The sequence below is a fragment of the Etheostoma spectabile genome, chromosome 11 (assembly GCF_008692095.1).
Source record: "Etheostoma spectabile isolate EspeVRDwgs_2016 chromosome 11, UIUC_Espe_1.0, whole genome shotgun sequence".
In the NCBI taxonomy this organism is placed as follows: Eukaryota; Metazoa; Chordata; class Actinopteri; order Perciformes; family Percidae; genus Etheostoma; species Etheostoma spectabile.
In genome coordinates, this window is record NC_045743.1 from 6,077,163 (window position 1) to 6,102,012 (window position 24,850).

Consider the following 24,850-nt stretch of genomic DNA (forward strand, 5'->3'; position numbering starts at 1 on the left):
AAGTTCGCACATTTCGGGTGTAAAACCACCCCAGTGGGGAAGAAGAATATAGCGTGGGAGAGCAGCAATGCGGGGGTGGGGGAAATGGCATGCAGTGACAAGTGAAGAAAAAAAAGGATATAAAAAAGTCGAAAGGTCCTTGGACATGGGGGTTTTCTGGGCGCAAAACCCCAGTGACTTCATTCGACTACATGAAGTTTTGGAAACAGTTTTTGGTACCAGGGGAAGCCATTGACCTTCTGAAAAATTTAGACACAATTTTCAATTTGGGGGGAAAAAAGGTTTCCCTTCTTGTTGGCAGTAAACGCACACTGGGTACAAAAAGGGGGGTGGGCTATCCAAAAAGATAAACAAGTTTGAAGATTGGAGGGGCATTGCCACAAGACATTTTTCCCCTTCTATCCGTATGGACACACAATTGCAGCCCTCCATTTCGGGGTTGTTAAAAAGAGGAAAGGAGGAAGAAGACATGCTTCAGATAGGAATAGTAAAGGGCACAGTATGTCTAACACTGACTCCCGTTCCCGGTGCTTCTGAAACAACTGTAAATTTAAAAATTGGGAAAAAAGGAAAAAAAGAATTAGTGCAGAAAGCCAAAATATTAGCTTCAAAGCTGCTACATTTGAAAACAGGCTGACACCCAAACCCAAGGCTAAATCCCCAGCGGGCAAGTTTACGGGAGTAATAAAACCCTAAAAAGGTTGAAATGATGAGAAAGTCCAAGTTTTTTGTTCAGATTGGGGGGAGGACATTAAAAGGGGATTGTAAAGGGAAAAAACCCAGAAGTCAAAAAGGCCTCATCAAATGAAAAGGAAAGTCGGTAAAAAACCCGGGTCCCAGTAAAAACCCTGGACCCCGGTGGTGAAAAATTTCCACCAAGTGCCGACCCAAGAGAAAGGAAAGCCCCTTCCCCGAAGGTTAGTGGGGCCAGCTCTGCGACCAGTACAGATTAAAGGATTTATGCAAAAAGCCCTACCGATAGGGGTTCAAGTCCCCGGTACAGATCCTTTCTCAAAGATACGTAAACCCCTGCCATTGACACCCTTAGTTTTTTGCAAGGGTTTAGTTTTTTGATTCCCCGATGGCTATTGTCACTTAAGGGATTTTTTTGGAAGGAGTAGGAGACTGAGACCTTTGAGGCCCTTGTTGGTTTGTCCCGTCCAGTTTAAAAAGGTGAAGTTTCCAAATTTGTTGGTACAAAAAAAAGACCGTGAGACGACTACTTAAAGCTGTAAAAAAAAGAAGAGGAGAAAAGTCTTAACCTCAATGCACTTTCATCCCGCTTTCAGAAGGTTTTCAAAGAGTTTAAAACTCCCCCCTGAATGAGGACAACAAGGAGGAACTGTGTGGTTCACACAAAAAATTTTAAAACCCATATTTGGCCCGGAGGGGGAGTAAGTGGGGCAGGTCGCCAAATTCAAAAAAAGCGAGTAATCCGATATTTGGGGTTCACTATAACCTGCGAGGGAAACCCAAAGGTTTCCCGGGAAAGGGGTCTTGGAAGCCGAATGCCGGGGATTTGGTTGAGTTAGAAGACACCTGGCGGAAAGTGTCTGAAGAAAATCACATGACCCGAGGAAGCCATTTTACCGTTTCCCTAGTGTCTTGCCCTCCATTTTTAATAAAGAGTCAAAGAGGTCAGCTGGAAAAAATCACCCCTTTTTTTCCCTTTTAAATTTGGAATTCGCCAGTCCCCAAGGAGGAAAAGGGAAAATTAGTGGGGAAAATAAAGAAGCGTGATGTTTTTTTGCCCATAGTTTGGTGGCCCGCTGTAAAAACCACCACACTTAAATGCCGAGCACAACATTGGGGAGATGCGTCGGCGCCACCTGTGGGGAGGATTGAAGCTCTTCACCATAAAACTGCTGGGATCACCTGACCACGAAGTCCCTTTGCCTGCCCATTTTGGTGGGAGGAAGAAGAAGGAAAAAAAGGATGTGGGGTACTAGGAACAAAAAGAGCATATTCTGCCCCGGTACGTGCCCGGATTGAAATGCACTGGGATGTCTGAGGGAAGCAAGTGGTTGTGTTTAGCCACGAAGGATCTACCAAGTGCCCCGGAGAAGCAACAAAAGAAAAAAGCCTTTTTTGCCAGTTTGGGTTTATCGTTTGAAAGGATGCACAGGGATGCAGGACTCCCAACTTTTCCCCGGAAAGGGGAAAAAATGTTTGGGGGTTTAATTGGGAACTTATTTTTGTGACTTAGTGTTGGGGAAACTGAAAGCACGAGGCAAAGGTGTTAAAGGTCGACCGCCTAAAGACCGAGGGTTCAAACTGTCCCCGGGGAAAAGCCCTTTTTTCTACCCCTGGGCTTATGTGGACATATAATCTCTCAAGATGGGGTACCCCAGATCCAAAAAAGACAGAACTGTACCCCCAGGCCAGACCAAAAAAGTGACTGCTTTGGGTTTATCCTTTGGGTTTGTGGAACCCAGACGCTTTGGGGAAGGGTTTCCCAAGGGGATCCTTGAACCCCCGTTGCGGGTACCCCCGCCCCCCCAAAAAATCCAAAAAAAAGAAAGAGACATCACCCCTCTAAACCCCTCAAACCATTTGGGGGTAGGGGACACAAATGGAAGACTTTCAGGAACTGAAAACAAGGCTTACCCAAGCTCCCGTGTTGGCCTTTGCAAAACCCACAACTGCCAAAGTGCTAAAGGGAGTAGCCAAGAAGGTCAGGGGCGTGTTGTATAGGACCAAGGAAAGGGGTTTAAAACCCGTCGCCTTGAAACGAAGCCCCTTTCCCCCTCCCCAGCAAAATTACCCGCCATAAAATAGGTTTTGGCCTGAAATGGGGGGGTGGCAAACCATGATTTCCCGTAGGGAAATTTGAAATGAGAAAAGGATCAACCTTAAATTTGTGTTGACGCTGCCAAGTAGATGCCACGGGTCACGTGGCTTGCTCATTGTCCACTTACAATTTGCTCAATACAAATTTGGGGCCAAAATTGAGGGACGCCTTCCCCTCGTCCCCACCCATACACCAGCCCAAGGGCAGGATGGAAAAAACAAATGCAGCCCGGGGTTTTAGAGCCAGTGCAGGTCTGTGGGATAAACAGAAAAAAACGTTTTGGTGAGCGTTGACCACCTAGGACTTCTTACAGCTATTTTACAAGCCTAGAACCTGTCCCCACCCAGGCAAGGGGGCCCTTTTTTAAGTCCCACAGAGCTTAAATGCTCAAAAAAGAAATCCTTGGCGAAAAATGGTTTCCCTTTGAAAGGAGATGCCACACCCCCGTAATAAAACAAGGCAAACCCTTTTTTCCTCGCTTCTAGAGAGTGGGGGTCGGGTTTAAGACAAAACAGGAGTATGTATGGGTCACCAGTCCACCCCGGAAACCCTCCCTTCTCAGCTTGTTTGCCGGGAAAAGTAAGGGAGATGGTGATGAAATCATACATGAGATTGGTCATTTGGGCCTTGACAAAAAAATATGGGCCAAAAAAGAAATTTTTTGGGCCACCATAAGTTGATGTTTAGGTCTGAAATCCTTTTACGGGGGATAAAACAAAGACTTTTCCCAGAAAGTTGTCCCCGCTCATGCAAAGGTGGGGCCATTTGACCCTTTGTGATGGATTTTTGTCTATTGAACCGGATTTAAGCAAAACAGAAAATGCTGGTCATTATGATCACTATACACCTACCTCAGCCTTTTCCAAAAAAAACCCAAAAAATTCTACGGTGGCTAAAAAATTTTTAAGGGAAAATACTTTGTCCACACGGGTTTCCCAAAAAGGGGGCCCGTGATCAAGGAGGGATTTTTAGATCGTCTAATTTAGTTAGGGGCATTTGGGGGTTTTTAGAAATCAAGAAAATACGCCCTATCATCCTCAAGGGGGTCCCCGCGAGAGATTTAAAGGACCTTTTTTAAAATGTGGGGACCCCCGGGGCCAAACAGTAAGAAAAAAAGGTCAACACATTTGGGCACCTTTTTCCCCCCCTACCGCACTCCAAAAGGCCCCCGGGTTTCGCCCTACACCTAATGTTTGGAGGAGGCGAGATTTTCCTGGTTTGTGTTTTGGGAAAATCTACGAAGCACACAACAAGTGACACCTCAAATTGTCAGAAGGGAAAGACTTGAAAGGGTGGTATGAACTGAGAAACCCCTGTGCCAAGCGAACCCAAGCAAAAGGCCCCAAAAGACCGAAAAAAGTTACTCGAGCTATTTCCTGGGGAAAGACTTTATCGGAAACGGGATTACAAGGGGAAAAAAAATTGGGGATCGTGGGCCCCAATCCCTTTGTGTGGGAAAATCAGAGCCAAAAAATCCAGGGGTTTTGGTTTTTGAACCAGAAGATGGGGGATTTTTAAGGCTCCATCGAAATAACTTTTGCCACTAGGACGACATGCCTGGCCCCCTGTTGCTGACATGCGCCCGTGGAAGTCCCCGAGGAGAAAAAGAAACGAAGGGAAAATGCGAGGGATACAAAAGCACAGCAAACCCAGACAACAAACGGGGGAAGGGGGAAAATAAAAAAACGATGGGGATGAAAAAAAGTACATGACTCAGAAAGAAAATTTTGGGGGTGGTATGACCTGCTGTCAAAACCCCCAAAAAGAGTGGATGAAAAAGTCAGAACCCTTTTGCCTGGATCGGGATCTTGTAGGGAAAAAAATTTACTGGAAAACCAATCAATACATTTCAGAATGTTTGAAAGATTTTGGGGGAAAAAACCGCCAATGGTTGAAAAGGGGCCCAAGTCGCGAGCCCAAAAAGGAGAAGTGACCCAAAAAAGGGACAAGTGGGACGAAAAAGAAAAAACCCCAAAAGCCCAAATTTTCGGGAGTAAAAAAATTGTTTTTTAAGGGAAAACAACATTGAAATGGGGACTAGACAAAACTCAGAGAGTCAGAAGAGCCCCCTGCCCTTTTAAACAATGCCCACCAACCAAAAACCCCAAAAGGCCCTTAGCACCCTAAAGGGGTTTTAATTTGTTTTCTTTCTTTTAAGGGGGATAGGTTTTTCCTGTTAAAAACCTAGTTGGGTTGCTATTTCCCCAGGTATCCAAGAACCCACCAAATTTGGGGTTTGTCCCCTTTTTGCTTTTTTTAAAAAGCCCAAGTCATGAGGGCATGTTTATATTGGTGGGGGGAAATTTAAAAACCTTTTAAAGCCCGTTTTTTGTAGTTGTTTTTCATTTTAAATATGTGATTATTAAAAAGATGCACCCTTCATGGGTTTATGTCAAAGGGGCCTAACATTATTGGGCCAAATAAGTATTATTTTCTGTTAGCCCGTGTTTGGCATTTAATAATATGGGGAATGCCTTTTCGGGTTGATTAGTACAAAAGGGGAAAAAAAAACCCCCCCAAAACGAAATTGTTTTTATTTTTAGAAATTTAAACCCGGGGAGATTTTGTTTTCCGGGGTTTGGCGAAGGGGGAGAAGAAGAAAACCTGAACCCAGGGGAGAAAAAAAAAAAGAGAAAAACCCCTTCAAGCAGAGGGGGGAGCCCCAACCCTATACCTAGTTGCAAAGGTGAAACTTAAAATACGGGGACTGGAACTTTTTTTCCTGTTTAGGCTACGACCATTAGCGGCAGGGTTACGGGGGGGTTCAAGGGGGTTTTTGTGGGATTTAAACCCCGTTGCTAGTTTTCTAAAAAAAAACCTGGCCGCTAGTTTAGTGGAAAAAAAAAAAACCCCCGCCAGCTTTGGAGTTTTTGGACGCCCATTTTTTTCTTCTGCATACAGGCCCGGAGCGGAGGCTGGCTGGAAGAGGTTTGGGGGGGTCGACGCGGGAGGTGTTGCACAAATTTTTTGCTGGGAAAAAGGGGCCCGGCCTGCTGCCATGGGCTTCTGGGGGACCTGAAAGGGGGCTGAAAGGGACCGGTAGGAATGTTCCTTTTTTCTACACACAACGGGGAGGTAGGTTTTGGGGGCCCCGTTTTTTTTCTTCTTTTAATGAGCTCCAATTTTAAAGCGCCCCCAAACCGAACTTAATGCAAGCTTGCAAAAGAACGAACAAAACTAAAGATTTCACTCAGGTTAAATTTTTAAAGCCAAACGGTCGGGGTTTTTTGTTTATTTTTATTTCTTTTGGGGAATGTTCTGTACAATGTAAAAATTTAAATCCCCTTCATGAATAAAAAATAAAAACGAGGATAGTGTTTTTTGTTTTTTTTCCCCAATTTTCCCCGAAAAAAGGAATGGGTAATGTAGGTATTAATTTATATTTTTTTGAGGTTATTAAAAAGGGTTGTTCCCTGGCCTCTCAGTAATTGCTAAAGTCATAACGAGAGTCATATCTTACCTAGACAGAAATTATACACTGGGGATGTTTTTTTTTCCCCCCAAATTTCTTCCAAAGCGGGTTTAATACCTTTTAAAACATTTTTTGAAGCTTCATAAAGTATTATTCAATTAGCCCTTTGGGAAGGGTTACTTTTTTTGGGGGCTCGCCCGGGGGAAATTTTTTTTTTTTTTAATTTTTAAACCCAATTTGATTTTTTGTATTGGGGGCGGGTTTTAAATTTTTTGGGCCCCCGGGGGAACTATTTTTAAGCGTTTAATTAACATTTTTGCATTTTTGTTTTTTTTGAGCACACAAAATGGATAGCTGAGTTTGAAGCTTGGTTTTAAAGGAAGCATTTAGTTGGGGAAAAATGCAGTTTTTTTAAAAAGTGAGTGTGTTAATGATTTTCAAAAATAAAACCTTGCTTGAACCCTTTTTTTCAGTTAAAGTTTGGGAAAAGGGACAAAAAATAGTTGATCACTCCCTTTTGAACGTTCCAAACAAATTTTGTTTGATTCAGACACCCCACTGACATTCCCCAAAAATTACCTTACCAAATTTTGGTTGGGCTTCCGGGGGAGGGGGGGGCCCCCGGGCCTATCCATGTTTCCCGGGCTTGATGGGGGGGAAGATTTTGAAGCAAAACTGTTGTCTTTTCTAAACCCATAAAGGGAAGCCCCTTTCCTTTTTTTAAAGGTTTTATAAACATTTCCCTTTGACATAAAACCTGCATTGATTAACGCAACAGTTTTTGGCAAAAATCAACACTGGGCCCTGTTTTAACCCAAAGTTCCAGAAAGTTTTCGCACATTTTTGGTGAAAAAACCAAACCCCCATTGGGGAAGAAGAATATGATGCGGGGGCAGAGGGGACAACCCTTTTTGGGAGGAATGGCAATGCGTGACAATGTAAAGGGAAAAAAAAAGGGGTAGTAAAAGTTAAAAGGTTTCCTGTTTGCTACATAGTGAGGTTTTTTTAGGGGCGCAGAACCCCAACCCCCTATTTCATTCGACACATGAAAGGGCTTTAAAACAGCTTTTGGTCCCCACTAAAGGGGCCTTGCCCTTCAAAAAAATTTAGAACACATTTAAAATTTGAAGGGGGGGAATTCCGGGCCTTTCCCGGGCTTAGGCTAAAAAAGGGACCTGTGGGGTTAAGGAAAGGGGGGGGGGAGCTATCCAAAATGAACCCAAACCTACGCTTTGAGCAATTTTTTGGAGGGGGGCATTGCCAAGAAAGTTTCCCCTTTTTAAATCCGTAGGGACACACAAGTTGGGGAGACCCTTTCCTATTTTTTTTTTCCAAATGGTTTTTTTAAAAAGGGGTTTAAGGGGGGAAAAAGACATGTTTCGGGACTGGAATGATGTAAGACACAGGAGGGCAACACTTTTTTATTTCCCGTTCCCAGGTTTGCTTCTGAAAAAACTGTCAACCCTGAATTGGAACAATTTGGAAAAAAGAAAATTTAGTTCTAAAAAGCCGAAATGATTACTTCAAACCCTTCCTCCATTTTAAAACAAAGGTGCCCCCCAAAAAACCCCCAAGGCTAAACCCCCCAGCAAGGCAAGAACGGAGTAAGGGAAAACCCCCCAAAAAGGGGTTTTGGAAAAGATGATGAAAGATCCGATATTTTTTCCAGATGTGGGGGGGATGGACATTAAAAGGGGGGATTGAAAAAAAGGTAAAAGGAAAACCTAAAGAATTTTCCCCAAGCCCCTTCAAAAAACTGAAAAGGAAGCCCGGGAAAAATTTTACCACGGGTACCAAGGAAACGGTGCAACCCGGTGGTGAAAACACGTTCCACCCAAGGGCATCGTCCAGACGAAAAAGGAAAGACCTATCCCGGAAGGGTAGGGGGCCCAATGCTTGCTTCCCAGTACAGTTTAAAAAGGCATTTAGCAAAAGCCAAAAGATGGGTTTCAAGTCCCTTGCTGTACAGACCCTTTCTAAAGGTTTATTTTGGCAAACCTGCCTTGAAAACCATTAGTTTTTTCCCAAATTAGGGGGTTTTAGTTTTTTCCCTGTTACCCCCCGTGGCTTTTTTTCCCAATTAAGTTTATTTTTTGGGAAGCGACTTTTAGGACGGCTGAGCCATTGATCCCCTTTGTTTTGGGTTTTGTCCCCTCCATTTTGGGAAAGGTGAAATTTTTCCAAAAGGGTTGGGTACAAAACAGGGACCGTGGGGACACTATTTAAGAGCGGGAAGAAAGAAGAGGGGGAAAGGTTTTAAAACCTCAATGCACATTATCCCGCTTTCAAAAATTTTTTTTTCAAAGAGCTTGAGTCCCCCTGTTTTATGATGAGGGCAACAAAAAGGGAAACTGTGTGGTTCACAAAAAAAAACCCTATTTTTTTTGCGCCCGGGAGGGGTGGGCAAAGGTGACAGGTCTGCCAAATTTAAAAAAAAAATGCGGGAAGGGTACCATGCCAATTTTGGGATTCACCTATAAACCTGCAGAGGAAAAAAGGGGTTTCCCGGAAGGCTCTTGGTAAGACCAGAATTGCAGGCATCGGGGGTGGGGCTAAAAAAGACACTTGGGCCCGGAATGTTCTCCCAAGGGGAAATCACGACCAGGGGAACCCCTTTTTGCTCACCTTTTCCCCATGGGTTTTTCTTGCCCTCTCTTTCTTTAAATAAAGAGCCAAATAGTTCCAGGGGAAAAGTCCCAACCCGGGTTCCCCTTTTAAACTTTGGAGATTCGCCACCCCAAAGGGGGGGAAAAGGACAGATTAGGGGAAAACAAATAAAACGCAGGGATGTTTTCTGCCCCCTGGGGTTTAAAGTTGGGCTGCTGAAAAAGAAACCCCCCCCAACATAAAATTTGAAACTGACCCAAAAAACCTTTTCGGAGAGATCGCGTGGCTGCCCCCCTGTATTTGGGGCATTGGACAGCATCTGTCCCAATGAAAGCTGCTGGGCTCACAAACTCCGAAGCCCTTTTACGCCTCCCCCCATTGGGGGGTTTAGGAAAAAGAAGGGAAAAAGAAAGGGAAAGTGGGGGGGATTTTAAAGGGACACAAAACAGACCACTTTTCCTGACCATATACAGTCCCAAAGGTTGAAGATGCACGGGCATGTCTGGGGAAGCAAGGGGTTTAGTGTGCTAAAACCTACGAAGGGGCCCCCACCCAATACCGGGATAAAGGGAGACAAAGAAAAAAAAACCCTTTATCTGCCCTTTTTGGGCCCTTCTATCGTTTGAAAAAATTCCAAAGGGAGTGACAGGATTTTCCCACAATTTCCAGGGGTTTAAGGGAAACCAAACTTTGGGGGATATAAATTGCTGGAAGTTTTGTTTTTTGGGTTTGTTATTATGTTTTTGAGCAACATTTGGAAGAGCACGAGGCAAGGTTTTTAAAAGGTGCTTGCCCGCCAAAGACCAGGGTCTAAAAACTGTCCCCGGGAAATTGGAAATTTTTGTCTACCACCCTTTGATTATGGGGGACTTTAACTTAAAGATGGATTCCCACAATCAAAGAAGAAAGAACTGAAAACCCAAATGGCCCAGCCCAAAACTACGGTGTTTTTGCGGTAATTCCTTTTTTTTCTGTGGAAAATACAGACCTTTGTAAAGGATTCCCCCCCAAAGTGGTTATCCGTTGAAAAAGCTGTTTCCGGCTCCCCAAAACCATTCCCAAGAAATCCAAAAGAAAGAAAGCATCCCCTTCTCAAACCCGTCAAAACCCCTTTGGTTGTAGGGGGGGACCCCAAATTTGTGAAGCATTTTTTTCAGGAATTAAAGCAGAGGCTTACCCAAGCCCCTTTTGGGCCTTCCCAAAACCCCCAAAAATCCCAAAAATGTGCCATGTGGATGCTACCCAAGCCCGGTCTGGTGGCTTTTTTTGTATCGGGGCCCAAAGGAGAAGGGTTAAGAAAACGCCTTGTAAGTCGAAGCCTTTCCCCGCCCGGGAGCAACATTCCCCTCCCCAAACTAGAGTTTTTGGGCCCTTTAAAGTGGGGGTGGGGGGAAAAACGGAGATTACCTGTAGGGCCAACTTTTTGAAGTGAGACGGATAAAAACCCTTTAACTTACTTTTAAAGTCCCCAAAGCAAAGATGCCAGGGGTCACCGCGGGTTTTCCCGGGTTCCACTTAAAAATTTCCCCTTCTAAATACAGTTCTGGTGCTAAAAACATTGATGCAGCCCTTTCCCCTCCCCCTTGGGCCCACCCAAAACCCCACCCCAAAGGAAAAGGATTTGGAAAAAAGACTTTACCGGGCAGCCGGTTTTGGAGCCTGTTCGGGATGTCTGTGGTGAAAAACAAAAAAAAAACATGTTCTGGTAAAAGTTTTTGGGACCCCCCTGGACTCTCTTAATGTTTTCCCACCCCCTACTAAAAACCTTTTACCTGAGTGTAAAGGGGGGATGCCTTTTTTTAAGCCCTCCCGAGTTTATAAAAGGGCCAACAAGAAATCCGGGCCCTTGGCGAAGTAGGGTTAGCTTTTCAAATGGAGATCCCCACACACTTTAATAAGCAAGGCACCCTTTTCCCCTTTGGTTTGGGAGAGGGGGGGATCGGTTGAAGACAAAACAAGGATTCATGTATGCGTAAACCGTCCACCTGGCAAACCCGCCCTTCTCGCTTTCTTGCCGGAAAAGTACAGGGAGTGGTGATTAAAACACTACATGATGACTCTGGCATTTGGGCCCTTTACAAAACATATGGCCTAAACAAAAATAGAATTTTTGGGCCCCCGCCTGAATTTTGATGTTTAGGGTTAAGGGAAAACCTGTGAGCGGGGCCTAAAGCGAAAGACTTTTAACCCCAAAGTTGCTCCCTCGCTCCTATGCAAAGGATGGGGCCCTTTGACCCTTTTGTGTATGGGGTTTTTGTCTATTGAAAACCCGGGTTTTAAGCAAAACCGAACAAAGTCTTGGTCCCTTGGGCTGACCCTATACCCTACGTCAGGCCCCCTTTTCCCCCAAAGAAAGAAATCTTCTACGGTGGTAAAAAGTTTAATGGGAAATCCCTTTTTCCATACGGGTTGGGCCCAAAAAGGATGCCATGATCAAGGAAAGGGGTTTTGGAGTCGTCTAATTCACCCGTTTTTCTGATACAAATTGGGGGTTTAGAAATTTAAGAACACGCCCATCCCTCAAAGGTTTTCCCCAGCCTTAGAGATTTAATAGGGGCCTTTTTTAAACATGCTGGGGGCCCGGAGCCAAAAATAAAAAAAAAAATGGAGGCAAAACATGGACACCTTTTTCCCCCGCCCACCAAATGCATCCAAATTTAGGCCATGGGTTTTTTGCCCCACTACCCAATTTTTGGGCGTGAGGCAGATTGCCCGGGATTTGGTTTTGGAAAAACTAGCGATGCCCCACAAAAAAGTGACCCACCCCCAAAAATTTTTACAGATATGAGGAAAGAAATTGAAAACTGGTATGAACTGCAGAAAACCCCTGCTGCCCCCCAAACCCAAGGGAATTAAAACGCAGATTGACCAGAAGGGTACTTACTTCCCAGTATTTCCTGGGGAAAAGAGTCTTTATACGGGAAACTGGGTTTCAAGGGAAAAAAAAAAAATAAATTTGGGGGACGCGGGGCCCCAAATCCTTATGTAGTGGAAAGTCGATGCCCCCAAATTACCCTGGTTCCGTTGAGACCCGAAAATGGTAGCGGAATTATTAAATGCCCATCGAAATCAAAATTTTCCAAGGGAAAAAAACAGTGCTTCCCAGGCCCCCTTGTTGCTGCCCCTTCGGGCCAGTAGGAGAGTCCCCCGAAGGAGCGAAAGAAGGGAAACGAAGGAAGGGAGGAGATGGGCAAAAGGGCACAGCAAACACCAACAAAAATTGGGGAAGGGGGCAAAACCAGACATGGTTTATGAAAAGAGTCCTGATCAGAAAAATAAGAAAATTGGGGGTGTGGGAGAACCAGTGTCAGAAACCCCCCCCAATAGAGGGGAGAAAAAATTCCCGAAAACCCTTCAGGGGGCCCGGGTCGGATCTTTTTGGAATAAAAATGACTGGACAAACCCGAGTCAATAAGTCCCGAAGTGGGGCAAGATATTGTGGAAACCGCCCAAAGTTTTAAAATTGGCCCCCGAGTTGCTGAGACAAAGGGAAGTGACTAAAAGAGGGGAAGGGGAAAGCAAGGAAAAAACCCAAAACCCCAAAATTTTTTGGATGTGAAAATTTTTTGCTTAAGAACCAGACCTTTTAAACTGGACTAGACGAAAATCAGGAAAAGTCAGAAGGCTCCCCGTCGCTTAAAAAATAAAGACAACCAGGCATCCAAAATCCTTAGCAGGGCCAAACGGGGAGATTTGTTTTCTTGTTCCCTTTTAATTGGGTATTCCTTTTCCCCCTTTTTAAAAAAAAGTCCCTATTAATCCCCGTGTATCAATAACTCCCCTAAAAATGTTTTTTGCCCTGTTTGCCCTTTGGGTTTTTTAAGCACCAAGTCATGAGGGCCTGTCTTATATTTGGGGAGGGGGGGTGTAAAAACCTGGGAAAGTCAGTTATTTTTTAGTTTTTTTCCATTTTAAAAATTTTGAGTTATTAATAAATGGGAACCCTTTATTTTGGTTTTTCAAATCCCTAACATTTATTTAGACAAATAAGGGATTTTTTTTTTCCGACCCGTTTATTTGCAAATAATATGTTTAATGGGGGGTTTTTAAGGGTTTTTTTCTACAGAGGGAAAAAAAAAAACCAAAAACGTTAATTGTTTTCCCTTTTTAGAGACCTGGGAGAGTTTTATTTTCCCGGGTTTTGGGGGGAAAGGAGAGAAGAAGAAGAATGAACGACCCCGAGGATAAAAAAAAAAAGAGGGAAACCCCGTCAAGCCGAGAGTGGGGGTCCCCCCATATAGCCTAGCTTGCAATTTTGATTAAAAAACGTTGGGGCTTTTTGAACTGTTTTTTTTGATTAGGGTAAAGAGCTTTCGGCATTGGGGTTCTGCCCGGGCCCAAATGTGGGTTTTTTTGGGGCTTAACCGTTCGTTTGCTTAGACTAAAAAAAAACCTAGCCGCTTTGCTTTGGGAAAAAAAGGAAAACCCCCCCGCGTTTGGGAGTTGACGGCCCCATTTTTGTCGATACCCGGGGCCGGAGCGGAGGTGGTGGAAGAGGGTTTTGGAGGGGCGCGCGGGGGGTGTTGCTAAAGGGGGAAAGGGGTTTTCTGTGATTTAAAAGGGGGGCCCGCTGTCATCCCCTTCTGTGCGGACTGAAAACCCGGGGCTGAGGAAAAGGAAGGGGGGGGTAGGCTGTTCCCCCTTCTACCAAACATTTTTGGTGGCCTATTTTTTGGGGCCCCGTTTTTCTTTCTTTTCCTTGACTCCAAAAATTTTAAAGGGGCCAACGAAACTTTAAAGCAAGTTGCTAAAAGAACGAAAATAAACTAAAAAAGTGCATCCCGGTTGAAATATTTTTAAAAACCCAAAAGGCGGGGTTTTTTTGTTTTTTATTTTTTTTTCATATTGGGGGGTGTCTCCCGTACTAATTTAAAAATAAATCTGCATTCAGGGGTACAAAAACAAAACGAGGGTACGTGTTGTTTTTTTGTTTCTCAAATTCCCCAGTAAAATTGAATGGGTAAAGTAATATTAAGTTTTATTTTTTTGAGGGGTTTTTAAACCGGGTTTGTTTTTCCCGGCCTCTCAGTAATTGGGGAAAGTCAAACGAGAGTCAAACTTACCCAAAGATTTTATACAAGAGATGTTTTTTCTTTCACCATTCCCTTTCCAAGCAGGGAAACACAATGTCCCAAAATTTTGATAGCTGCATAAAGTATTTTTCCCTAATTTTCGAGCCTTTGGGGGAGGGGTTTCATGAAATGAGAAATAACCTTTTGGAAAGGAAAAAAGTCTCCCGGGTTAATTAAGCATTGCATCTGTTCCCGGTGTAAGTTTTAAAAAAACCCCAGGAAAATACCCAAATTACACCGAGAAAAAAAGAAAAAGATATTTTTTAAAAAAAAAAAAACAATTTTAAAAGCATTTTGGGAAACATTTTCAGACCCGCCCACTTATTGGTGTCCTTAAGAGTCCCTTTTTTCCCCTCAATGTGCACTCCATTTAAGGGGAAAAGGGAAACGAATTAGGGCAAGTCCAATCCCCTGACCAAAATTTTTCATAGTTTTTCCCAAGAAAAAAAATTAGAAACCCTAATTAAGTACTAGAAGAAGTAAGATCTGAAAATTTCCCGATCGTGTGTATTGAAACCAAAACCCCCTACCCCGGGCAATTTGGGGAAATTTATGAAAAGGTAAAAGGTTGCTAGTTTTTTCAAAATTAACTATCACAAACCCGGAATATTTTTTTTGGAATCACATGAAGCTAAAAAAAAACCCTGGGGAAAAGTTTAAATTTTCTAAAAAACAACCCCACTGTTCCCTTTTGAAAAGGGGCCGTTAACACGCTAGGGTTTTCAAAGGGCCAAAATTAACCAAAAGGGCCCGGAAATGGGAAAAGCTTTAGGGTAGAATTTGGAGATGGGTTTTAAAAAAGGGGGACGGGGTTTTGAAAGGGGGTTTTTGGCCCCCCCTGCTTTTTGGGGGCGGGGGAAAGAGAATTTTGGGGGGACACTGGGGGGGGCCAAACCCGGGCACAAGGGCCCCAACGTACCCCCGGCTTCTCATCAACCCCCCCCTTTTTTCCCCCAACGCAAGGGGTGGGTAAAATTCTTGTCAGCAAAAAAAACTTTGCTTTTCAATCAAGGGAAATAGAGAAAAGGGAAAACAAGGGGCAGAGAAGCAGGGGGGACGGGGCGGGGGAAAAACGGGAAAAATGGAGGGTAGGAAACAATGATTGACAAAATTACACACTATTCCTTCCGGGGCCAAACAAGATAAAAAATTGCCCCTCAAGGGGTCCTTGGGGGAGGTTTTGGGCTGTTTTCCCTTTTCTCATTCAAAAAAGCCCAAACCCGTTATATTTGTTGGGGGGGTTCCCCTTACAAATTTGATATGGCTGCAGCAGAGAACCCCAAAACAGAATGACTGGGGGAATGGACGGGGCTGTGGGGAGGAGTTTGGGGGGGAAAAAGATGGATACAAAGAAGGAAATTTCATCTCTACGGAAAAAATGGCTTGACTGAAGCAAATTTTTTCCCTTCGAAGGAAGAGCATTGGTGTTTTTTCGGGTTATACCAAAAAAGGGAAATGCTCATCCTAAACCAAAATTTTAAAAAAACAACAAAAATTTCATGCAAATGTGAAATTTTTTTGGAAAATTTAAAACCTTTCAAAATCTCCTATCTTTCTTTGGGTTGTCCCCCCCTCAAAAACCACAAACTGGCAAAATAAAACAGGGAAAGGACAAAGGGGACACCAACCCCGTGTGTGTAGTATAAAGCTCAAAAAATAAACCTAAGTATCAAAACATCAAACCCTGGAAACTAAAAAAGGGGTTTGGGGTTGATAGAGTAAGCTGTAAAATATTGAAACTTTTCAAAGGGGTTTTGTTTTTTTTTTTTAAATTTTTAAAAAAAGGGCTTTTTTCCCCTTTAATTTTCTCCTTGCCTCTTCCCAAAACCCGGGTTTTTAAAATTGGGCCCATTTACAAGGAAAAAGTTCCCTACTGGGTAGTGGGAAAGGAAAAAATGTAGGGAATGCCTCAAAGGGAGCAGCATAGAATCTCTCTCTCTCTCGCCTCTCTCATGGTATTGCCTATCATGAAAGCATAACTCACTGCTTAAAATTGCATTTGGCGTGTCTATATCACACCCTGCTCAATAAACTAGGCAGCGTGTGGGAATCTTTGCTTCCAGGGAAATTAAACGCATGCAAATATGCAAACACTCAACATACACATTAACCAACAGTCATGCAGTAGATACAGACTGACAGATCCACTCTGCACACCCCTTGCCTGGCAGCTCTTCAAACATATCCATTCCTCTCAGGAACATCTCTTTCCTGCCCCGCAGACAGTCAGTCAGTCAGCAATCACTCAGGACCCAATCAGCAGAACCAGGCTGTACCGAATTCTTTGGTGCTCCAGACTGCAGTTAACCCTTCTGGGTCTAATCAACACCAGCAGCACAGACACAGCCGGCTGAGTGATTGGGCTGGCTGTGCATGCCCTCCCCTGCAGCTGGCCCTGCTCTGGTCATGGACCTAATCAGTACAAACACATCTCTTGTCAGTACAGACCCGACAAGAGCTGGAAACATCCTCCACAGATTAGGCTCTCTCTTCGATATCGTGCTAATGCCCATATTCTAAATATTCTCATTTTCTGTGATTCAGCTGGGTCTGGGCGAGAATAGACATTTGTGTTTCAGACACTCAGTAATCCAAAACCCGTCATCAATAAAAGGGACGCTTCACTTGGACAAAATATTCCGGATGACTAATGTGAATACAGCCACTGGTTCAAAGCTAATTAAAAAAATGGAGCTAGTATAGAATGGGTTCCAAAACACTAATCTAAATTTGTAGCTTGGAATTGCAAGGATCAACAAGAAAATCACAAAATGACAAAATGTGTGCCCATGCATATGTGTGTGAGAATTTGGGCCATTCCCCCCAATATACTGCATGTTCATGTTTGCTCAGTGTGTTTCTTACCAGCAGCAACAGCAGCACCACATCTGCATGGTCACACACACACGCTACATGCAGAGCTGTCCAAAGGTCTTCGTCCTGTAGGTTGACATTCAAGCCTCGTTCAATCAGAAGTTCTGCTGCAAACACATTGTCATGGCGAGCACACTGCAGAATGCAAACACAAGAGATTTCCTTATTATTAGTATTCAGAAATGTACATTTCCTGAAGCACTGCTTACTATAAAACAGTACACATGAGTGGTTCAGTGCAAAATAAATGTAAAAAATGTATTGTGCAGCAGTTGTAACAATTAATCTTGTATTGCCACAGGGGTAAAATGCTAAATGACAAAAAAGACAAGGAGAACGGTTACTGTGACTCCATCATATTAGAGGACAACACCCCTGAGTTTCTGCTGCAACATTTTCTTAAGAAATTGATATTTTCCAGTTCATGTTTTTTGCACTTTCGATCAACTGGAGAAAGAAAGATTCAGAATGTATAGCCAAATGTATAGGGGCAGTGTCTAGTTGGGAGTTTCGTCGGGCAGGCTGACCACCTTCAACAATTTTTGACAATGAAAACAAAAACCATACTGTGAATGTGGATTTACATGGACCCATCTGCATGCATAGACAGTTGAAAAAGCAAAACTGTAATGGAGCATTGAGGACATGTGTACAGATTTTATAATCCCTTTTTCAAAAAAACAAAAAGGTTCGATGTGATGATACAAACTAGGTAACAATACTAATGCGTTGTGCGTAATGCAAATAAATGTGTAATTTGATTGAAGATCCTTGATTTATCAGGTATTTAATTTACAATATCACAATATTTATCGATATTTTAATAAAAACTACATTTACCTTGTTAGAAGATTTTATTCTTATTACCAAATCTTAATAGTAGGTGGATAAAAGTATCAAACAAATTGAAACTAATTGTAGCTGCACCACAATTTTGATTTTTGAGCGTACAGATACTTCTTATTAAGTACAATTTGTGGTAAAACTAATGTTGATATGTTTCCACTTGTAAAACATTTTCCACCTTTGCGTAGAGCGTGTGTGAGAGTCTGTGCCTTTATTTTGCATGCTGTGGGGAAAAAATCCATTCACTCAAAACAAGCATTTCATTTATTTTCCAGATTCATTTTTGTTGATTAAGGTTACAATTAGGTTTAGATTTAGGTAAGGTTTAGGAATGTAGCAGTTATGGTTAAATTTGGGGTTAACTCCAGGGAATGAAAGTCAGTAGACTGTTTCTTATAGCTGTCAAAACCTGCACGCGTCTGCGTGTGTGTGTCTTACCAGGTGTAGCATGGATCCCCCAGAAGAAATGGGAGTGTTTGGGTCTGTTCCCTCCTTCAGGAGACGCAACACTGCAAACAACACACATCCATATGTTAACACCTGCTGTGTGTGAAGACAGGGGGCTTAGGGCATCTAGTGAGGACACACACACACACACACACACACACACACACACACACACACACACACACACACACACCACACACACACAGTCCTTAAACTGTCGTTGGCATGTCAGCGTGGATCAGTGTTGAGTCTGTTTCGTATCTCCTTGTTCCAGCAGCAGGTCATAAAGCCTCTGGTTTACACACTTTTACGTGAGCTCTAGTGAGCCACTCACACACTGACACAGATCTACTAAAAAACAAGTTCACGCAGTCAGCCATAAACAAATGAGCAGACAGTCGTAAGCCAAACAAGGTCGCAGGGATTGTACTATACCACCAATATATTATTCATTCAAAATGTACAAGGAATGAAGTCTTTGTGTGTATTGGAGTGTGTGACAGATGAATTGAGCAGGACGGACAAACCAGAGGGCGAAGAGAGAGGGAGGTGGAGTGCTGTGGTTTGGACATTTGGGATTTCACTGACACTGATAGCACTAGATGGATAATGACTGAACCCTGGAAGACCTTCAACCAGCCACGACTGTCACGCAACCCCACCATACACACAAACACTAAATACACACGCAAACACTGGAGTCTTTAAGCAACACAAACGGACAGTAATCATGATAATTTAGTGGTGAAAATTAAACCCTGTTGATGACTCCCATGAGTTAATTTCACTTAAAAGGGCCATAATATGAAAGACATGCCTAAATAACCTCCTCAAACCCCATGGGTATAAATATCCATGAGCAAACCCACTCAGCTAAACACCAATACAGCAAGCACGTTTCCAAAACAGTTGATGCTAGTTATTAATCCTGTGCTTATCTGAACATACTACCACCACTACTAATTAATGCGCATTGATTTGCTTTAATTAATCAGTAGTAATAGATCATTTATTTGTTGTTACTGTTTGTAGGGTATTTAACAGAGGTGGGTAGTAACGAGTTACATTTACTCCGTTACATTTACTTGAGTAAGTTTTTGAAAAAATTGTACTTCTAGGAGTAGTTTTAAATCACTATACTTTTACTTTTACTTGAGTAGATTAGTGAATTAGAAACTGTACTCTTACTCCGCTACATTAGGCTACAATGAGCTTGTTACTTTTCTTTTTACCTCTTTGGTATTCTACGCGTCATTGTTTTTACCCCCGAGTACGTCTCATTTTAATGTTTTATTTTGACAGAGAGAGAGTCTTCCGCTTAAGGCTCTACCACGTGACTGTGTTCCACCAATCAAACGGCGTTGTGGAGTCACGTGACCATACTCGTTCTCAGCGGCGGGACCATAGACTGTATATATCTATGGGCGGGACGTGTTAGCTTACAGTCGTAGCAAAACAAAGAATGTCGCCAAGGCAACACAGACGTGGAGGAACCCTCCGGCCTCATAGTGAAAGCATGGTTACCTTTTAGGAAAAGTGCGAAACAGCAGCTACATCATGCGGCGTCTTCAGTGTCGACCAAAACAAACGGACATGTGAGTGTTCAACAACTCAACATCTAACCTGAGGAAACGTAGCGGTAGTTTTAGTTTCTGCTGTGGAGAGGTGGATGTTTGTCTTTTAGGTCACATACAGTATGTATGCAGTCTCCATCCCAATTTAATGTGACAAGTCTCTCACTTAAGCTATTTTGTAATTAATAAATTAATTTTAATTTATTTTATTGATTGGATGAACAATAGTTTGCCTAAATATGATTATTTTGTATTTTTGTCTGTCTGATTGATGCTTGTGTTAAGAAATAAATCAGACGTTACTCAACAGTTACTCACTACTTGAGTAGTTTTTTCATCAAGTACTTTTTTACTCTTACTCAAGTAATTATTTGGATGACTACTTTTACTTTTACTTGAGTCATATTATTCTGAAGTAACGGTACTTTTACTTGAGTAAAATTTTTGGCTACTCTACCCACCTCTGGTATTTAAATAACTGGAGCACATTTTCTATAGTATGCAATGCAATACATCAAAACCATAATATGTTTGAAAACTAGGATAATGTAACACCTCTGCAAGAAATCAGTTTAGTTGATACTGTCCTATGAAGGTGTTGGTTAAACAGTATTATCACGCTGCATAAAACAATCAGGGCCAGAGCACGCTTACGTCATTACATTGCGGAACTTGCCGACTACAATTCCCATTTAATAGTGTTTAACTGAGCCAAGTGTTAGTATACCTTAGGTGACCAAAAGATAACAACTCAAAACATTTTTTATTTCAAGTATTTGTTAAATTAGGGGACAAAATACAAAACATTTGCTAGTTTTTTTTGTTTGTTTTTTAAATGTGAGGGCATGCTTTTCTCTCTTTTTATATATAAAGACAATGTAATGTGTTCGAGCTGTTGGTCAAAACAAAAGCAATTTTACAGCATCATCTGTGATGGAAGGGTTTCACTATTTGTTGACATTGTGTAAATTAAACAATAAACTCCTTAATAAAAAATACTGTATGTACAAATACTGAAAAATATTTAATAAGGAAAAGACCCTCTGCAAAACATGACTTAGTACTTGGTGGCAAAACCCTTGTTGGCAATCACAGAGGTCAGACGGTTGTTGTAGTTGGCCACCAGGTTTGCACACGTCTCAGGAGGGATTTTGTCCCACTCCTGTTTGCAGATCTTCTCCAAGTCTTTAAGGTTTCGAGGCTGACATTTGGCAACTAAAACCTTCACCTCCCTCCACAGATTTTCTACGGGATTAAGGTCTGGAGACTGGCTAGGCCACTCCAGGACCTTAATGTGTTTCACTCCTTTGTTTCCTTGGCCGTGCGTTTTGGGTCAGTGTCATGCTGGAATACCCATCCAAGACCACTTTCCAATGCCCTGCCTGAAGGAAGGAGGTTCTCACCCAAGATTTGACGGTACATGGCCCCGTCCATTGTCCCTTTGATGCAGTGAAGTTGTCCTGTCCCCTTAGCAGAAAAACATCCCCAAATCATAATGTTGCCAACTCCATGTTTGATGGTGGGGATGGTGTCATAGGTAGCATTCCTCCTCATCCAAACACGGTGAGTAGAGTTGATGCCAAAGAGCTCCATTTTGGTCTCATCTGACCACAACTCTTTCACCAAGCTGTCCTCTGAATCATTCAGATTATCAGTAGAAAACTTCAGATGGGAATGTATAGGTGCTTTCTTGAGCAGGGCGGTGCAGGATTTCAGTCCTTCACGGCGTTGTGTGTTACCAATTATTTTCTTGGTGACTATGGTCACAGCTGCCTTGACATCCTTTACAAGATCCTCCTGTGTAGTTCTGGGCTGATTCCTCACTGTTCTCATGATCATTGCAACTCCACGAGGTGAGATCTTGCATGAAGCCCCAGGCCAAGGGAGATTGACAGTTCTTTTCCGTTTCTTCCATTTGTGGATAATCGCACCAACTGTTGTCACCTTCTCGCAAAGCTGCTTGGTACTGGTCTTGTAGCCGATTCCAGACTTGTGTAGGTCAACAGTCTTGCCCCTGACATCCTTGAAGAGCTCTTTGGTCTTGGCCATGGTGGGAGTTTGGAACATGATTGATTGATTGCTTCTGTGGACAGATGTCTTTTATACAGGTAACAGGCTGAGATTAGGAGCACTCCTTTTGAGAGTGTGCTCCTAATCTCAGCTTGTTACCTGTATTAAAGACACCTGGGAGCCAGAAATATTTCTGATTGAGAAGGGGGTCAAATACTCCCAATTCCAAATATTTCCCTCATTAAAATGCAAATCAATTTATAACATTTTTGACATGCGTTTTTCTTGTTGTTATTCTGTCTCTCGCTGGTCAAATAAATCAACCATTAAAATTATAGACTGACAATTTCTTTCTCAGTGGGCAAACGTACAAAATCAGCAGGGGATCATATACTTCTTTCCCTTACTGTACTATGCACAGACATCTTTCCACTCTTCTAATGGCCTTCAGTGCTTAATGGGCTTTAAATTGTTGATGAGAAACAAACTGGCCATCCCAATCAATCAGCACAATTATCTCCCGTCTCAACCTACTGTAGGGGCTCAGGCTGTCAACCACCAATTAAGAACTAAAGTTGTCACCAGGGAATAGATAATGCTCTTTTTCCTTCCTGTCATACAGTATATCACATGTCTGCTCATTAGTGAATGTGGAGCAGCGGTTTTTAAGCACATGATCACATGCTTCTTATCAAAAATGTACTGTATATAATGATAACTGTAAATATATGTAAGTGTTAGTATTTAATAGAAGAACCTACCTGAGTTTTATGGCACATTATTGAATTTGTCTGAAAAGTGAGTTTGAAGGTCAAGAACCACATATTGACCATCTGGAAGTTAGAGGAAAAAAGCTAAGCGTTTGTCTGGAACTAGGCCATTGAGAATCAATAGTACTGTTGTATCATTGTCGCATTATTGCTTGCTCTGGAGGAAACAACTAGAACTGTTGGGTCCTTGTAAATTCTGGAGTGTGGTCTATACCTCCTCTATCTGTAAAGTATCTCGAGATAACTCTTGTTATGAATTGATACTATGAATTAAATTGAATTGAATCATTGGCAGATTCATCAAAACCAACCCCTGTCTGTGTGTGAAGCACAAGTCTATTTGCCTTTTGCATTAGTAGAGAGGTTCTAGCTATATTAGGTAAACATTTCAATCTTTCATTTAAGATTAATGTAACTTAAAGGGATAGGTTCAATCAAATTTTTTTGTATGTGTGTCTTAAAATAATATTCAGCAGTCCATATGAACAGTAAAACCGGTTTCACTTGATGTAATATTTCCTATGGTAATACTGGCCATCAAGAGATCCCTTCCTAAGGTGGAAGAGATGAAGACAAAATCCAACAATACCCTCCAAAGTTCAACTGAAGCTAATACGAGAATTCAGCAGAGTAAGTTAGACAAATCTTTCAAAGTTAAAAAAAAATTGTAGATAATTTCTTGACTTAAAGTTCTAAAGCGGCTATGGTGAATTTCATCTGTGCTGATAACTACTGGAAGTATAGCAAGAACAAGCTGATGTGACATTTCTACAGTTAAAATGTGTAATATTGTACAGTTTCATATTATTCAGTGAAAAACTAAATGTAGTAGCATTAACAAAATACATACATGAGGAAAATTATCTAATTAAAAGAACAACATTAGAGTGTTCCCTGTATTTAGGAGGTGTTGCAGGTTTACAGTAAAGAATGATTTTCGCTGGTGCAATAGTTGAAAGGGAAAAATAAACACTGGTCATCACAGAGATTTATATCTTTAGCACAGATATATGTCCACAGCAACAACAGTCTTTTTTTTCTATGGGAAATCTTTATGTCAGTTGATGTTTGATTATTCAGTATGCTGATCTCAAGCTTTGTTCTTGGGACAGTGTGTATGTGTGTGAGTGTGTGTGTATGTGCATGTGTGTGTGTTGTGTGTGTGTGTGTGTGTGTCTGTGTGTGCGTGCGTGCGTGTGTGCGTTACCCCTCTATCAGAATGGTGCTGACAGGGGAATGGAGTGTGGGCACAAAGCAAAGTCGGCTGTCATTTTGGGGAAAATTGCAAAACAGCTGTTCGAGACGTATGTGTAGTTTCTATGGCAACCAGCTAGGAACTGGTAGCAGAGTGGAAGAGAGAGAGCGAGACGAAGAGAGGATGAGAGAGAGAAACCTAAATAATGTGTGGATTGAACGACATGCATCAGGATGGAACTGCAGCCAAACTGCAGCTCAAACCATGTAAAACTAGAATTACCACATTGCGGATGTATGCCAACCAATCAAATGACAGTTTACATCCATGTCTGTGCAGACTCAAGTAGTATATAGGAAAGACATTGAAGGAATTCAATTATCGGTAAGTGTATTTTCTGGCCAAACATGGATGCTTCACACACATCTTCAGCCGGCAGCCCAGGAGATCTATACCATTACCAAAGTTTTAAGATTAGTGTAACCAATTCAGTGTCCAAGCTAATGTAAATTATGTCAAAAGTAGTGTAGGAATTCATCTCAAGGCGTTCCTGAAATACTGCATTCACGAAAATTGGACAGACGTGAGGACACAGTGACCTTGATCTCCAAAATCCCTTTGACCATGCAACGTTTGTGCCAAATTTAAAGAAAGAAATTTCCTCCAGGGGTTCCTAAGATATCATGTTCACAAGAATGGGACAAACGAACGGACAGAATCATAAAACGTGATTTTGTAGTTTTCAGTACTTCCGACGACTCACCTGCTAACCTCAAAATCTATGCTGTCATTCAGACTGATAGATATTTTGTCCCTTGACAAAATAGACCTTTGATCTCTTGCATACACATTAAATTACAGTACACTTAACTGTTAAAAAAAATCATCAGCACTAAAAGTGGCATTAAGATACACTTTCCTCCTATGCTAAGAAATACTAAACAAACCTCACAGCAAGCAGTGGAAGTGATAACAAAATGATTTGTTGTTGAATTTAAAGTAAAAACGATGCTGAATGAGCATGCTCTGTAGACACAATACAAGATTACCTGTACTTTTCAACCCCTCTTTTTGATTATCTGGCTGGAATGAATAAATTTAATAAATCCCTGTAATGTATCCTCCAAAATATATTACTTAGAGCAGTATTGCCAATTTTCTTCATCTAGCGAGCAGACATATTCTCCCCATGTACAGCATCATTCCTTGGCAGCCCCATATAAGATTCTGTTCAAATCCATCATCCTCATAA

General features: G+C 42.2%; 1 protein-coding gene across 7 annotated transcripts in view; it reads right to left on the reverse strand.

Moving 5' to 3' along the window:
* The window catches only part of myo16 (myosin XVI), a 119,539-nt gene that overhangs the window by 63,172 nt on the left and 31,517 nt on the right, over nucleotides 1-24,850 (reverse strand). For all 7 annotated transcript variants that reach the window (XR_004334039.1, XM_032529125.1, XM_032529124.1 and 4 more), the window contains exons 3-4: nucleotides 18,041-18,111; nucleotides 16,748-16,891 (exon numbers count right to left, since the gene is read on the reverse strand). Coding sequence is in view for 6 of the 7 variants with exons in the window: in XM_032529125.1 (XP_032385016.1) it covers nucleotides 16,748-16,891; nucleotides 18,041-18,111 (215 nt within the window). In the remaining variant the exon portion in view is untranslated. The remainder of the gene's footprint in view (nucleotides 1-16,747; nucleotides 16,892-18,040; nucleotides 18,112-24,850) is intronic.